The sequence below is a fragment of the Brugia malayi genome, assembly GCF_000002995.4.
Source record: "Brugia malayi strain FR3 genome assembly, contig: Bm_v4_Chr4_scaffold_001, whole genome shotgun sequence".
Lineage (NCBI taxonomy): Eukaryota > Metazoa > Nematoda > Chromadorea > Rhabditida > Onchocercidae > Brugia > Brugia malayi.
This window is the reverse complement of record NW_025062478.1, coordinates 9305146-9319308: the sequence shown is the minus strand read 5'-3', so window position 1 is coordinate 9319308 and position 14163 is coordinate 9305146. Positions and strand designations below refer to the sequence as shown.

The 14163-nt window shown below is 22.6% G+C and overlaps 2 protein-coding genes across 2 annotated transcripts; one reads left to right on the top strand and one right to left on the bottom strand.

The window, feature by feature from the left end:
- Window positions 1–3285: 3285 nt before the first annotated feature.
- Bma-spe-39 (Uncharacterized protein) lies at window positions 3286–8265 on the bottom strand (the record flags this gene model as incomplete). The annotated part of the gene is made up of 12 exons (XM_043082224.1): window positions 3286–3306; window positions 3493–3690; window positions 3968–4094; window positions 4421–4518; window positions 5156–5290; window positions 5374–5560; window positions 5939–6075; window positions 6576–6737; window positions 7069–7239; window positions 7411–7486; window positions 7697–7824; window positions 8161–8265. The coding sequence occupies 12 exons, from the start codon at window positions 8263–8265 to the stop codon at window positions 3286–3288; spliced, it is 1545 nt and encodes a 514-aa protein (XP_042938158.1).
- Window positions 8266–11149: 2884 nt separating this feature from the next.
- On the top strand, window positions 11150–13728 carry Bm10498 (Uncharacterized protein; the record flags this gene model as incomplete). The annotated part of the gene is made up of 5 exons (XM_043082223.1): window positions 11150–11224; window positions 11448–11576; window positions 12146–12304; window positions 12911–13108; window positions 13585–13728. 5 exons carry the CDS (start codon window positions 11150–11152, stop codon window positions 13726–13728), a joined length of 705 nt encoding a protein of 234 aa, XP_042938157.1.
- Window positions 13729–14163: the final 435 nt, after the last annotated feature.

Below are 14163 nucleotides of genomic sequence, written 5' to 3'. Positions count from 1 at the left end.
CATATAAATTTACTGTTTGTAATCACATCTCCTATTTTTTGTTTGAAATCACGTCTACCCAGTTTCATTACGTGTAGCTACGTCGTGTTGCGTGTAATTGCATTTGCCTAATTTTAGAAATGTTTACCTTGATCACGGTTTCTTTTTTTTTTTCATTGTTTTTATTCTGTTACTGATATCATATTTGAAGATAAAGATAACAGTTATCAAACTGCTAGACGTGATTACAGAACATGTTTACATAAAGTACGTACGTGTTATTTAATTTAACTTACTTATTTAGTTATTTAATTTATTACTTAGTGAAATTTATTCTAGATCTTAACATCTTGATTCATATCAAAATTGATAAGTTATTTTTATTCATAGCCACGTCTTTTTCACTCTCTCAAACTTTAAAATATGTCTAGTCGCTTTACTAAAGAAAATATTACAAATATAATTTTCAAAAATTTTGATATATTTAATCATACTATAATAAGTGAATGCATAATTAGTATTAACGTAAAAAAACGTGAAAATTATACGTACCTAATCAATCAAAATTTATACTTTTTATCTGTAATATTATACAATCTACTCATCCTAAATCAATATTATCTCATTTCTTTTTTTTAGCATTTATTAAATTTCCCAATAATTAAACATTAAATTATTTCCATGTAATTCAAATAATTTTCATTCATTACTAATTTAATTATTTGCTAATTATTTTTTCAAGGTTTACACCAATTTAATGCAATTTATTCAATTGCTTGAAATCTTTAAAATATTCCTCCCATAAAAGCATTATACTTAATTCTTCAATTACTACCAATTTAAATTGAAATTGAATAAAAAGATCGACCAATTTATTAATTCAGATTAATATTTATAAAATAACTGATCAATCAATTAATTCAAGTTAAAATTTTTTTACAAAAGATAAATTTTAAAATGATATTTTTATCAAAAAAAAAAAAAGCAAATTTTTCTCATTGATTGATCGTTTTTCGAATGCCATTTTTTTGCGCAAAAATTGATCGATGCTTATTGTGGTTACTGTTTTTTTTATCTTTAATGTTCTTATTTTTATATCTACATATATACTTTTATATTCTTTCTCAAATAACAATAATTTAATAATAGTAATAATAATAAAATTAACTATTCGAAGAAATTATGCATCATAGATTCTTCATTAAATTGATAAAAATCAATAATAAGATTGAAATTACTCATTAAATAGAATTTATTATTAAAAATTGTTGAAAAAGATTCTTCATTAAATTGATAATCAATAATAAAATTGAAATTGCTTTTTAAATAAAAGTTATCAAGGTTTATTAAATGATTGAAGATGTAATATTTATTGTAGAAAAATTTTAAATCTCTTACTAACTTCTTTTTTTCTTTTATTTCTCTTTAAGTGATATCTAATAATAGCAACAATTAAACTCAAATTAATTTCTCATTTTGTTAAATTTATTATATTTTATTTTTATTATTAAATAAACTATCATTGCGCAATTTTAAGGTACATTTTTTTATTATCGCAAATATTCAATAACTATTAATCTTACTAATTTTTTTTTTTTTTTTTTTTTTTATCAAATCAAATTAAAAAAGAAAACTCAAAAAATTAAAAAAAAAAAAACAAAAGAATTTAGGATTTAAAAATAAAAAATTTAAAGCGAAATATAATGGAAATATTTCTATAGAAAATAATTATCAGAGTTTTTTCTTTTTTGTTTCTAATTATTTATTATCAATTAAAAATTGAAAAAATGAATATTTTAAATAAATCTAATGACAAATTTTTAAAAAAAATATACATATGTACATAATAAAAAATTTAAAAAATAAAAGTTTTTTTTTCTAAAAAATTTTAAATTAGGAAAAAATCATAAATTATATAAAAATGTTTTAATAAAATTGCAAGAAAAAAGAAAAGAAGAATAAACCGCTTTCGAGATAAGTTGAAAAATGACTAACTGATTATAGCATTAATAAACATTTACAATTACTTCTCACTTTACATATGCAAATTTATGTGATAATTTTGATCAATAAATATACAATAGAAAATAGAATTAATCGTTCTGAGTGTATTTTCTTTTTATTAAATTTTAATTGATATCAAATTTTATAAATGAATAAATGTTATAATTCATATTTTATATTTTTCACTTTACAACATATTATATCTGTAATGTGAAATATAATTAAATCTAAAATAGCTCAGCAAAAAAGATGAAAAGAAAAATTATTTCTATACAAGAAAGAAAAAAAAAGAATTTATTTAGCCTTTTTTTTTTGTTTCTGACTTTGATATTTTCAAATTAAAACAAGGGAATTTTTTTTTTTTTTTTTTGAAATGATAAAATTTTGATGACATAATTTGCCTAGAATTTTTCGAATATTAGCAAATCTTCTTATCGTAATTATTTATTATCATATCTTAACTATATATATATATTTTATACATTTATATCAAAAGATCACGAAGACCATCAAATGTCACATAAGGTCACAATAATAATTAATCTTAGGAATTGCATTATCCATTGTTCGTATAAGATAATTTGAATAAAATTTTATTTAATTTGATTTGTAATGTTATTAAAACTGAGCATAAATACATTTAATTGTTACAATTACAGATTATTGCTTCGCTGAAATTCGATAAACAATCATATTTCTATAAATTTTGATAAATATCCGACTCAACAAAGAGAATGATTGAACATAAATAAACAACTATCAGTTATACTAGGCATTAGAATTATAATAATTTCACTAACATTAATTCATCAAACAGTTTAATATCAGTGGAATAAAACCATATCACAGTTAATTTCAAAAAAACAAAAAAAACAAAAAATAAAAACAAAATAACTGTTGAAAAGAATCAAAATATATAAGTAACTGTTCAATATTACAGAAAAAAAAAAAAAGAAATGGCAATATTATATTAATGAGCAACCAACTATTATTACAAAATCTAAAATTCATTAAAAATTCGTTCGAAAAAATCTATTCAGATTCAACATACAATTTCACAATCCAGAAAAGAAATCACATATATCTAATAATTTAAGTAACATTCAGAAGTTTCGAAGGAAAATTAACGTATCACAGCGAATATCTCAAAAAAAAGTTTAAATCACAGCATTATCAGTCCAATAATATCATTTCTAAGAGAGAAAAAAAGAGAACGGTAACATTTCACAGCAAAAATAAACTTTCACCGGCACAACAACTTCATCAAATTTGCCATTTGCCCTTCTCGATCAAATCACTTATTTAATTTTTCCATCTATTTGTCTAAAATAAGATTGAATTAAAACTTTGAAAAGACTATTAAATGCAATCATAAGCTTAAAATATTATAATTCTACATTAATATAATCGGTAAAAATTTATCCACTTATATAAACAAAATAAATTATACATATAAATATGAATTTAAAAAAAAAAACTTGAAGTAAATTAAATAAATACAATACATACAGCATTATTCAAAGCGTTGAGTGCTTTATAAAATTCAACAGTATGTGGTGTTAGCCTGGCTAGAAATTCATTCAGTGCAATTCGATCTTTTTGCGCTACCATACATTCAATTATTACTTCAGATGCTTCCGGAAATTGATTCGCAAGATACTGACGTTCGTTTATATCCGGAATAGCACGCAAAAACTTACACAAAATCTACAAACAAAAGAAATTTAGATGAAAAAATTTTAAAGATAATTAATCATATCTTAAATTTCAATTCATTTTTTAGTAAATTCTTTATAAGTTCGTAGTTTTTTTATTTTCGCAAACTATATTTTTCCAAAACTAAATTCAATTTTATCTCATTAGAAGGAAAATAAAACCTAATAAATTCATATTTCACATAATCAAGTAATTCATATTGCTACAAAGTTTTTTGTATAATGAAAAAAAGAAAAAAAAAGAAATATAAACGGGAATGCTTTCATACTTCTTTTGGTGGCTGTTGCTCATCACTTGAAATTATAGTAAATAAATGGCGCCAAGCAAAAGGACATTGAATTTTAACACCACCCAATAATTTTTTACTCATTAGCACTCGTTCGATATCATTCCATCTAGAATGTTTATAGCACTTACTTTATGCAAATGCTATAATATTTCCTATCTAATATTTCTCAGTTTTATATTCTCTTCACATTATTAGATTAAGAAAAAAAAAAACAAATTTTTATTATTAATTTCAAATGTATATCATACCGTATTACAGTGAGAAATAAGATATATTACTTTGAATATTTTTAATAATAAAATAATCAATTATATATAGATTTAATTCAAACAAATTATCATATTCAGCTTACATAAGTATTAGTAACAATTATAATAGAATCGTTTTGATGTTTATCAATCAACAAATCATAATTACAAAAATTATTTAAACCTTTTCAAACGTGTTAACGCTGATATTGCCATCCATGCATATTGCTTTTCAGTCATATTGAAGAATTCTTTGATGGATAATGGGCTAGCATAAGCATTCTGCAAAATACACCTTTAATTAGTTATTATTTAATTTATCGAATTTATTATTATTATTATTGAATTTGTTTTGCTAGTTGTTTGTAGGAATTTCCATATTGTTAATGAAAACATATTACTAACTGTACCTAAATCTTTCATTAAGTGAAAGGAAATATAATTTGAACAAAATCTAAACTTCTTCCCTATCTCACTCGCTCATTCTACATAGTAATTTCCACTGATTACATTTAATTCCAAATAATTCTTCAAAATGACAATCGTTTCTTAAATTATAATGGCCAAGAGCATAGGCCAATTTTTCAACATGGCTTATTTTAAAAATATGTGCGGCAATATTTTCACTTCATAGGTTACTACAGTCTCTTAATTACTGTGTTCACTAAATGAATATAACGCCATGAGTAACATAAGTTTTTCCAAAAGTTTCTTTTTTTGACTTTACTTAAAGCTAATTTAAGTAATATAATATCATTGCTGAATGTTTCACATATCGCTACAGATGACATATGAGAGTTGCGACATCAACTTCCACTTATTCTATCATTTTTCAATGAATCAGTCAGTAGTAATTGGCATTGTTGTGACTTTTAAAATTTAATTTACTGAAGCTTGATTTTATCAAAAATTAAAGTACCACGGGAAGATCAAAATGATACAGACAAGAATAATATAGCGTTGTCAAAACTGGTCGTCCAATTAAAGTAGTTGTTTTGGGATATTGTTGGAAGATTTTGTTTTTCCCATCTTTGATAAGTGCTTCATCAGCATCCTAAATAGCCATAGTATTTGCAAAATCGAAGAATCAATTATGAAAAAGGATATTCAATTTAAAATTACTATAAAATTTCTTACTTCAATTATAATTTGTCGTTCCAGAAGATCAATATATTCATTTACAGATTTTGAAAAAGCTTGAAGTGATGGAACAGCAGTACATGAATTTAAACATTTTTTCAAATATACAATTCGCTCATTTGGTGGCTTTTTACATGCCACCGAATATAATACAAGTGCAACTTCTTCTGTACGATTTAAAGCTCTGAAAAGAATTACTTTTTTCTTTTTGGATGATAAAATTATACCACTATTTGATTTTTAATAACATATCATGGAAAGAAATATTAAAACATTCACTCTTTCTTTGTTCTCATTTCTTTTTCATAATGATTCACCTTAATTTCTTTAAGATGAATCATTATGAAAAGATATTTTTAAATGCTGTCATCTAACTAGAAATAAAGTGCTTGTTAATTTTGACAATTCCATGTTTTACATAACGCTTTTACATCGACATAGACAATAAAAATTTTAGACTCTATGAAACTCACATCATAGCATAATGAAAATTAAAACTAAACGCAAATATCTCGTACGATTTATTACTTATCAAGCAATAGCAAATGAAATAAAAAATTACGATAATGTTGAAGTTAGTTGATCATAATTCTTCATATCTTTCAAATAAGACACATAATGATGAGCAGCAACTGGCTTTTGTTTTAGGATATCCAAAAATATCGAAGTTTTAAGAGATCTTTCCAAAGCTAATACAACCTGAACATAAATTTATAAGCAAAATCTACAAATGGTTAAAGTAACAAGTAAGAAAAAGCATGCAGCGATTTATCACAAGTATACAACAATGGCCATAAGCTAAACAGGTTGTCAAATTTACAAAAAGATCTAAAAACAAATCTTTTTGATATTAGCCTGAAAGAAATATATAAATTGATATTTTAAAATGAATAAACACTTTAATTTTAACAAATACACAAATTTAAAAAGTAAATGAACATCGAGAAATAATTCAAAAATGAGCAAGCTATAAGTATCAGTTTATAAAATGTGCAATCCTAAAAATTTATCTTACCAATCAAAGCTGAAACTCTGGATAAATAAAGAAACAAAAAACGACAATAAATTGAAATGATATGATGAAGAATTGTAGGTGGAGAGTAGTAACACCTAAATTTCCTCACATGCAATAATGGAGATGAAATATGCAAATAAATATGATTTTTGTTTAACAAGAGAAATTAAATTCAAATACTTACAGCAATGATGACATTTCCATCATAGGATTCCAAAGCAGCTTCCAATAAATCTAACTTCTCTTTCTTACTTCGATACAAGTCTAATGAAACCGAATCATTTCGTAGCAATCTTCGAATTGTATGTTCAGGATCAGCTGCACGATAACGTTCTAATCTTACTTGCTAAAAAAAGCAAGCTTTAAACAACTATCTGGAAAATTAAATAAATCATTAGAGAATATTATTTGGAATACATTTATAAATGATGTAAGATAACGTCACAGATGATTATGAAATGGTAAAACAAAAAAAAAGTCATGTAAAGAACTCAATAAAAACGATCTTATATATATCGTAATAAAGGAAATCTCAAAAGATGAGCTCATAATGCTAACCATTAAATCATATCTTAAATGAAAAATATCAAAACATTAAAATGAAATCTATGAAAAAATTGAAAACAAAAAACTAAAAATTAAATCTATGAAGAAATAATAAATTGAAAATAAACAACCTCCAAATGCTTTTGCAATTTCCTGTGTTCACTTTTCAGTCTAGAGTAGTCCAACTGTGTAGTTGCATTACTCGAAAATGATTCAGCACTACCATCAGAAATGAATGAAGAAGCATAATCACAGGAAACAGGACAATATTTTAAAGGAGTTTTCTGACCAAATATTTGATCCTAAAAATATACCTTTAATCTTAAATCTAAATAAAAATATACGCAATGAGTTACTCTTTTCAATATGAATGCAAGGAATTACATAGCAGTATTTTACAACCAAATAGCTATTAACTATTGGTTGATCTAATGGTATAAATAATAGGAAAAATAAAGATTTTAAATGTTTACCTGATTAAACTGTACGAGTGAACGACCTGGTCTCGAAGTTTCAAGGACTGTTTTCAGTGCATCGGTACTTCCATTTCTAGAATTATAAATTTGAGATTTCCAAACTTAAAAAGCATTAAGAAAAGAGATTTTCTGCATAAAAAATCATCCTCTCGAGCATTTGATTGTAAATTTAAGAAGTCATGAATGGTGAGGTGAAATTTTTAGATTCTATAATTTGAACAGAAGTAATTACAAGATGACATAATTATTTCAAAATTTTATCCATATAAAATGGAATCTAAACCTTAAATTTTGCTTGGTTTGGATTTCTCCAATCGATGGTGATTCACTTCCAGCATTCGACCATCCATCATCGCTATCAAAACGAAATTTACACTCGAATAAATCATCTACAGCTGCTCGAGCAGCAGCCTATCAAAAAGTTGAATTAATAAAAATTTTGCAATATATAATTAATCGCACATTTTAATATTAAATCGAAAAAAAAAAAAAAAACAAAAAAAACAAAGATGCTATTATAATTCTATCAATAGTTGTTAACAGTATTACAAATAATACTATATGAATGAAAAATATTTCATTGAAATTACAGATGATATAAGAACAAAATAAACATTGACAAATTAAACAAAATAAATATTAATGTAGAATTTTTTTCCTCACTTTCAATTAGTGAAATGGTTTACTTGAAAATTATTCAATTTAATTATGTTAATGAAAATATTAGTTAATTAAGTAATTAATTACCGCATTCGCAGTCGATAAGTTATCAAATGGGGAATCAGTGAAATCATTAGAATTCCAGTAGCTATCTTCTGGATTTTCAAAAGTGAATTTTCGATGAGCTGCCATAAAATTTCGGAATTATGTAGAAGTGGATGCTACATTCATATTAATACACAAACCATATCTGGAACGAATTAAACATTTCTTGTTGCAAAAAAACAAAAAAATTAATTTTAAAGTTAGTTATCAAACATTTTTCTGGATTGATTCTTTCATTAAGCATTTTGAATTTCTGCTAAAATTAAATGAAATTTCAATCAATTTCATTTTCTAAGATATTCAAGAAAATTTCATAAAAAATAAAAGAGAAACTAAAAATAAATGTTAGATATTTTTGACCAAAAAATAAAACCTAAAACATTATAATCGAAAAATTTTGTGAATTTTTTTTTTTAATTTCATAAAACATGAAAAAATTTGCGACAACAATTTAAAATGAATCATGAATAGAGTGAACGTGTAATTTGAGGAGACGCGAGACGTGTGTAGGAACTTTTGAGAAAGCGTAATGTTAGAGAGTGAGAAAATATCAAATTAGTATGTGATTACAGTTGAAACAGAGATTGAGAGTGCTTTACCGTGGATTTTATCAATGTATTATATCATGCATAAATGAATTATATAAAAAGTAATAAAAGTTTGATAATTTGGTAATAATTTTTGATAATAATTGATAATAGTTGATAATTTGATAATATTTGACAATAAGTTTGATAATAAAAGTAATAAAAGTTTGATAATTTAAAGTTTGATAATAATTTCAAAGTTTTTTTCTATTCTTTGGAACAATTTTCAATCAATTTTTCCAGAGTCCGAATGATCTAAGATGAATGATTTATAAGTTTGCTGAAAATAATGAATGGATTATTTCTATATTTAATTTATGTTAATGTTTTGTATCAAATTTCCCTTATCGTTTATTAATTAAAGTTTATCAATTATTGATTATCAATTATGTTTATTAGAAATATTTAGTTAATGAAAAGAATGAACTAACTACAGAAGAAGATCTTAGGGATATTTTTTAAACAAATATTCAACTATGCCTACAATGATGATAAATTGATGATAAATTAAATATTTTTTTGAATATATATAATATATATGATAAATTAAGTTGATGATAAATAGATAAATTAAATAAATATTAAATTAAATATTTTAATTCCAATTTTAAATTAATTCCAAATTGTTTTTTTTTCTTCAAATGAAAAAAAAAAAACAAGGCATTATAATCATTAGAAAATTTATTCTTTTTTCGATATACGAAATGAATTTCTCTTTAAAGAAATTCAACATGATTTTTTTTTTTTCTTTTATCAACTAACAATTAAGTGATTAATTAAGCGATATGTTAAGTTGAAATTTCAAATTTGCATTTGTTACAAATTCATTTTTTAAAAATTTCATTTCGTATATCGAAAAAAGAATTTCATTTAAAGAAATTCATTTAAATGCTTTAAAAATTTCATTTAAAGCCAATGTTTTAGATAGATGTTTACCTTGTCATTGATATTGTGATCTGATTTATTCACTGAAATGTTTTGAATTAAAGTGGAAAATAATAATGCATGAAATAGTAAATAATTAATTAAGCAATATGTTATGTTGAAACTTTAATTATTTAAAAAATAAATGTTAGCAATCAATTAGCAATTGTTAAGGATTATGTGATGAATTCAAATCATTTTGCATGCAATATTTTTTAAAAATTTTGAAATCGTAAATTGAAAAATTTTAAATTCCTTCATAATCAAAATTATATAACGGATAAATTTATGACAAAAAGTTGTCAAACAACACATTTTATTAGTACAAAATAGCTATCTTCCAATACAAAATAAATTTTATTATTAATTAATTTAATTAAAATGTGTTGAAATGAATTCTTATATAAATTAATTAACCAAAAGGAACAAATCATTCATTTTAGTCAAATCATTTAAAAATAACAAATCACTTACTTTTGTCTCATAAAATTAAATATTCGATCCTTATCCATTTTTAAATGAAACTTTATTATCATACTATTTTACTTTTTCAAACGAATCTATTATTTTTGTGATTATAATATTTTCATTTAAACATAAAATGAGTTGAAATTTATTTAGACGAAACAAAATAAAATAAATTGAACAAATCTTGTCAAATTGAAATAAATTGAAATCAATTAAAATAGATCTAATATTCAGACATACTGAACTGAATTAACTGAATTAAGTTATACCAAAATTAATTCGCATTAAATTATATAAAGCAAAAGAAATAATATTAAATTAAATTTAGCTTAAGCTAATTTTTATGTTGCATTCAATTTAATTTTAAAAAAAATGTCACTATTAATTGATAACATCATAACAAGTGTTTTTTTTTTTTTAGTGCCAAGAATTGAAATGCTAATTGAGTATTTGAATATTAGCTGATTATCAGTTCAAATTTAAATATTTACCACAATAGTTAATAATAAAAATAAAATTAAAATTTGAAAAACATTATTTTGGAATCATTTCATACCTAACATTTGAAATAATTTTGTTCGGTTGATTTAAAAAGTTCGATTTTCTTATTTTCAAACTATTTCCCCTCCCGTTAGCTAACTTACGGTTTCCAAATTTTATATTAGTTATTACTCATATTTTTGTCAAGTGGTAAAATTTCCAAATTCCTGATGTGAAATTAATAATTAGATATTATTAATTTAATTAAAAATTATCTGCATAAAAATTTTTTGTCATAAAAAAATTTTTTGACACCTATTATATCCTATTAAATGGTAATTACTAGCGGAATTTTTCACTTTTTTTTTTTTTTGCAACAAACTTTTTAAAAGTTCTAAGACAAAAAAATTTTTTAAATATATTCAAAATATTTCTTTTTTTTGAATTTTAAAAATTAGAAAAAAACAAAGAAAATTATTATCGACTTAGCAGAGAATTAATTCAGCGTAACGATGAATCGAGAAGCATCAGAGGATGAAAATGATATAAACGAGCCAAGTTATTTCTGTTATAAGGCTTATCTTAAGGTTTCTTCCTTTTTCTTTTTTTTTTTTTTGATTTTCTTAAATTTAATTTTTTCAGGCTTTTCTCTCTTTTTTTTGTTAAAGGAATAATAAATTTGTGTGATTATTTATTTATTTATTTATTTTGAGGAAAAGACGGTAAAATGGAATGGAAAAATGTTTTTCAAAATTTTATTAAATTTCAATTTTTTTTTCCATTTCAGTATCCTCTTTTCAAACATTGTAGACGGCTGGTTATGCTATCTTTATTTTATATTCGATGATAGGAATTAAACGATTATACGATCATATCAATCAATTGATGATCATAGATCAATGCATTTCATGTCGATTGTATGAAGAACAAACTACTGGAGTAATTTATTAAAATTTTAATTAGCATAAAAAAATTAATGCTTATTCGTATAACCTTTTCAATTTTTACCTGTGTATAACAGTACAGGTAAAATATGAATATGTTTATAATAGAATTATAGAACAAATTTAAAATTTAATATTTCTAAGGACAATTCATTATCTGATAAAAAGCAGAAAATAAAGATAGCATTTGCAAAAAATAAATTTTTTAACTTAAAATTTTTCATTACACTACATTTTTTTCCTTTTTTTTGCAATTAATTTGATGATATCTGATAAATACATTATTCACATTTTAATTTAGCTAATAATGGAATAGGCAAATAATCTTAAATTCAAAATAATTTTAATCAAACTAATTTAGTTAAAACATTATTTAGTCATTATTAAGTCTTAAATGCAATGTATATCGTTGAGTGAATAAAAAAATGAAATACTTCTCTTTTTTTTGTTTAATTAATTAAATTGGTTATCGTTTAAAGTAATAAATATCAAGAATTTATTAAACTTTTTTTCATTTAATCAAATTTAATTATTTTTTTTTTTCGAAAAAAAAAATGATTGCAGTTAATTTGGGGTCTATCAGAATTATTGCTATATGGTTTTGCGCCATTATCGGCGCTTTTTGCATTAATTCATGCTGATTTAGAATGGCTTTTTCCAACTTATGCAATGCGAACACTATTTCCAAGCTTTATGCTTGCTTTACCAATAGCATTTACTATTGTAAGTTTAAATTAAAATTAAGTATTAAATATGGTTTAAGCATGTTTAAAACGAAAAATGTTAGTCATTAATTAAGGAAATATTTATTATTATTATTATTATTATTATTATTATTATTATTATTATTATTATTATTATTATTATTACTATTATTATTATTAATAAGCACTGATGGATTTCAGATGAATTTGCTCTTTTTTTGTAGATCGAAATTTAAGAAAAATAGTATGTTATAGGCATGATTAATAAATTATTCAACAGTCAGACTGAGATTCTATAGTAAAGCCTGCTAAATTATAAGTGATAAAACAAATAATAACAACAATAACAATAATACAAATAATGATAATAAATAGCAATAACAATAGACAATAATAATTAATAATGATAATAAATAGAGATAGTAAAGCGATAGCAAAATTTTTGAGGAACGAGAAGTCACATCACGTCAAAAAAGAATTGTGAAAGATTGAATAATGGTAGAAATTTAAAAAAGTGATAATGAGGCGGAAGGAAAAAAGAGCCAAATTTTATAATTTGAAAAAAGAGGAAAAAAAACTAAAAATAAACGAAAAGAGAAGGAAATTTGTTTAAATTAAATTTTAGTCCTCGTATATTTTATATTGGCTTATTGATGTTATAATTGATGTGCAACAAATTTCTGATAATTTGCTTGAAATGGAAGTATGGAAACGATGCATTTGGGCTAGTGCATTACTAATTGCTAATGTTTATGCTTTACTACTTGCAATTATTGTTGCACAATTAATTTATTATCAACATTATATTATTATTGAAGAGCAGGTAATTAATTAATTAATTATCAAAAGACAGGTAAATAATTTAATAATGCAAAATTGTTTGTTTAAAAAATATATGAATTAATAAAAATATTATAGAAAATACTAATTATAATTAAATAATATAAATTATACTTTAAAAGAAAGATAAAAAAAATCTAGGAACCAAAAAAAAGATAATTTTCATTACCATTTAATCAACTAACGAATATGTTATCAACGATTATACATGGTAGCATATTTGTTATCAATTATCAGTGATATGTTTTAAACATTTATGTTTAATGATCATAACATACATATATATCTGGAAACTTTTTAATTTTATTAAAAAAAAAAACATTTTATGATTATATTTCGAGTAATAAAATATTTCAAATAATTTTTTTTTTTTAATAATTTGTTAGAAGAATAAAAAAAAAAAAAAAAGAAAATAAAAGGATGGGAGAAAAAGATAATTTTTGAAAGAATTATTTTTAGGCTATACGAATGCAACAAAATTTAATGAATAGAGAAAGAATTGAATATTTTCATCATAACAGACATCAAAATGGAATTCAATTTATTAATCAACCAGGAAATGCTGAAATTATGCAAAATCATGAAGAATTATTTAATCATTAAGCAAATATTATTGATAATACTTAATAATTCTTTTTTTTTTTACGTTTTCCTATGCTTTCATTTCCTTTCTTCTCTCCCTCCCTCTTACCTTTCTCTTTCTCACTCTTTCCTCTCTCTCTTTATAGATGTGTATGTAATATTTGAATTTTAAATACAATAATTTCAAATTTTGATTATGATTACGAATAAAAAAAAGAAAAAGAAATGATACAAACATTTTATTTAGATAGCAAAAAAATTTGAATTAGTTAATTAATTAATTAATTAATTGGTTGTTAATAAATCATATCAAATGCTACTGTTTTATACTACCAAACGATAGCAATAAAATTAATTAAAATATATAAAAGATGTGGAATTTTTTTTTTTTTTAAATTTGATTAATTCTTTCTTTTCCGTTTAAGAATATTTATTTTACTTCAATGATTGCATATC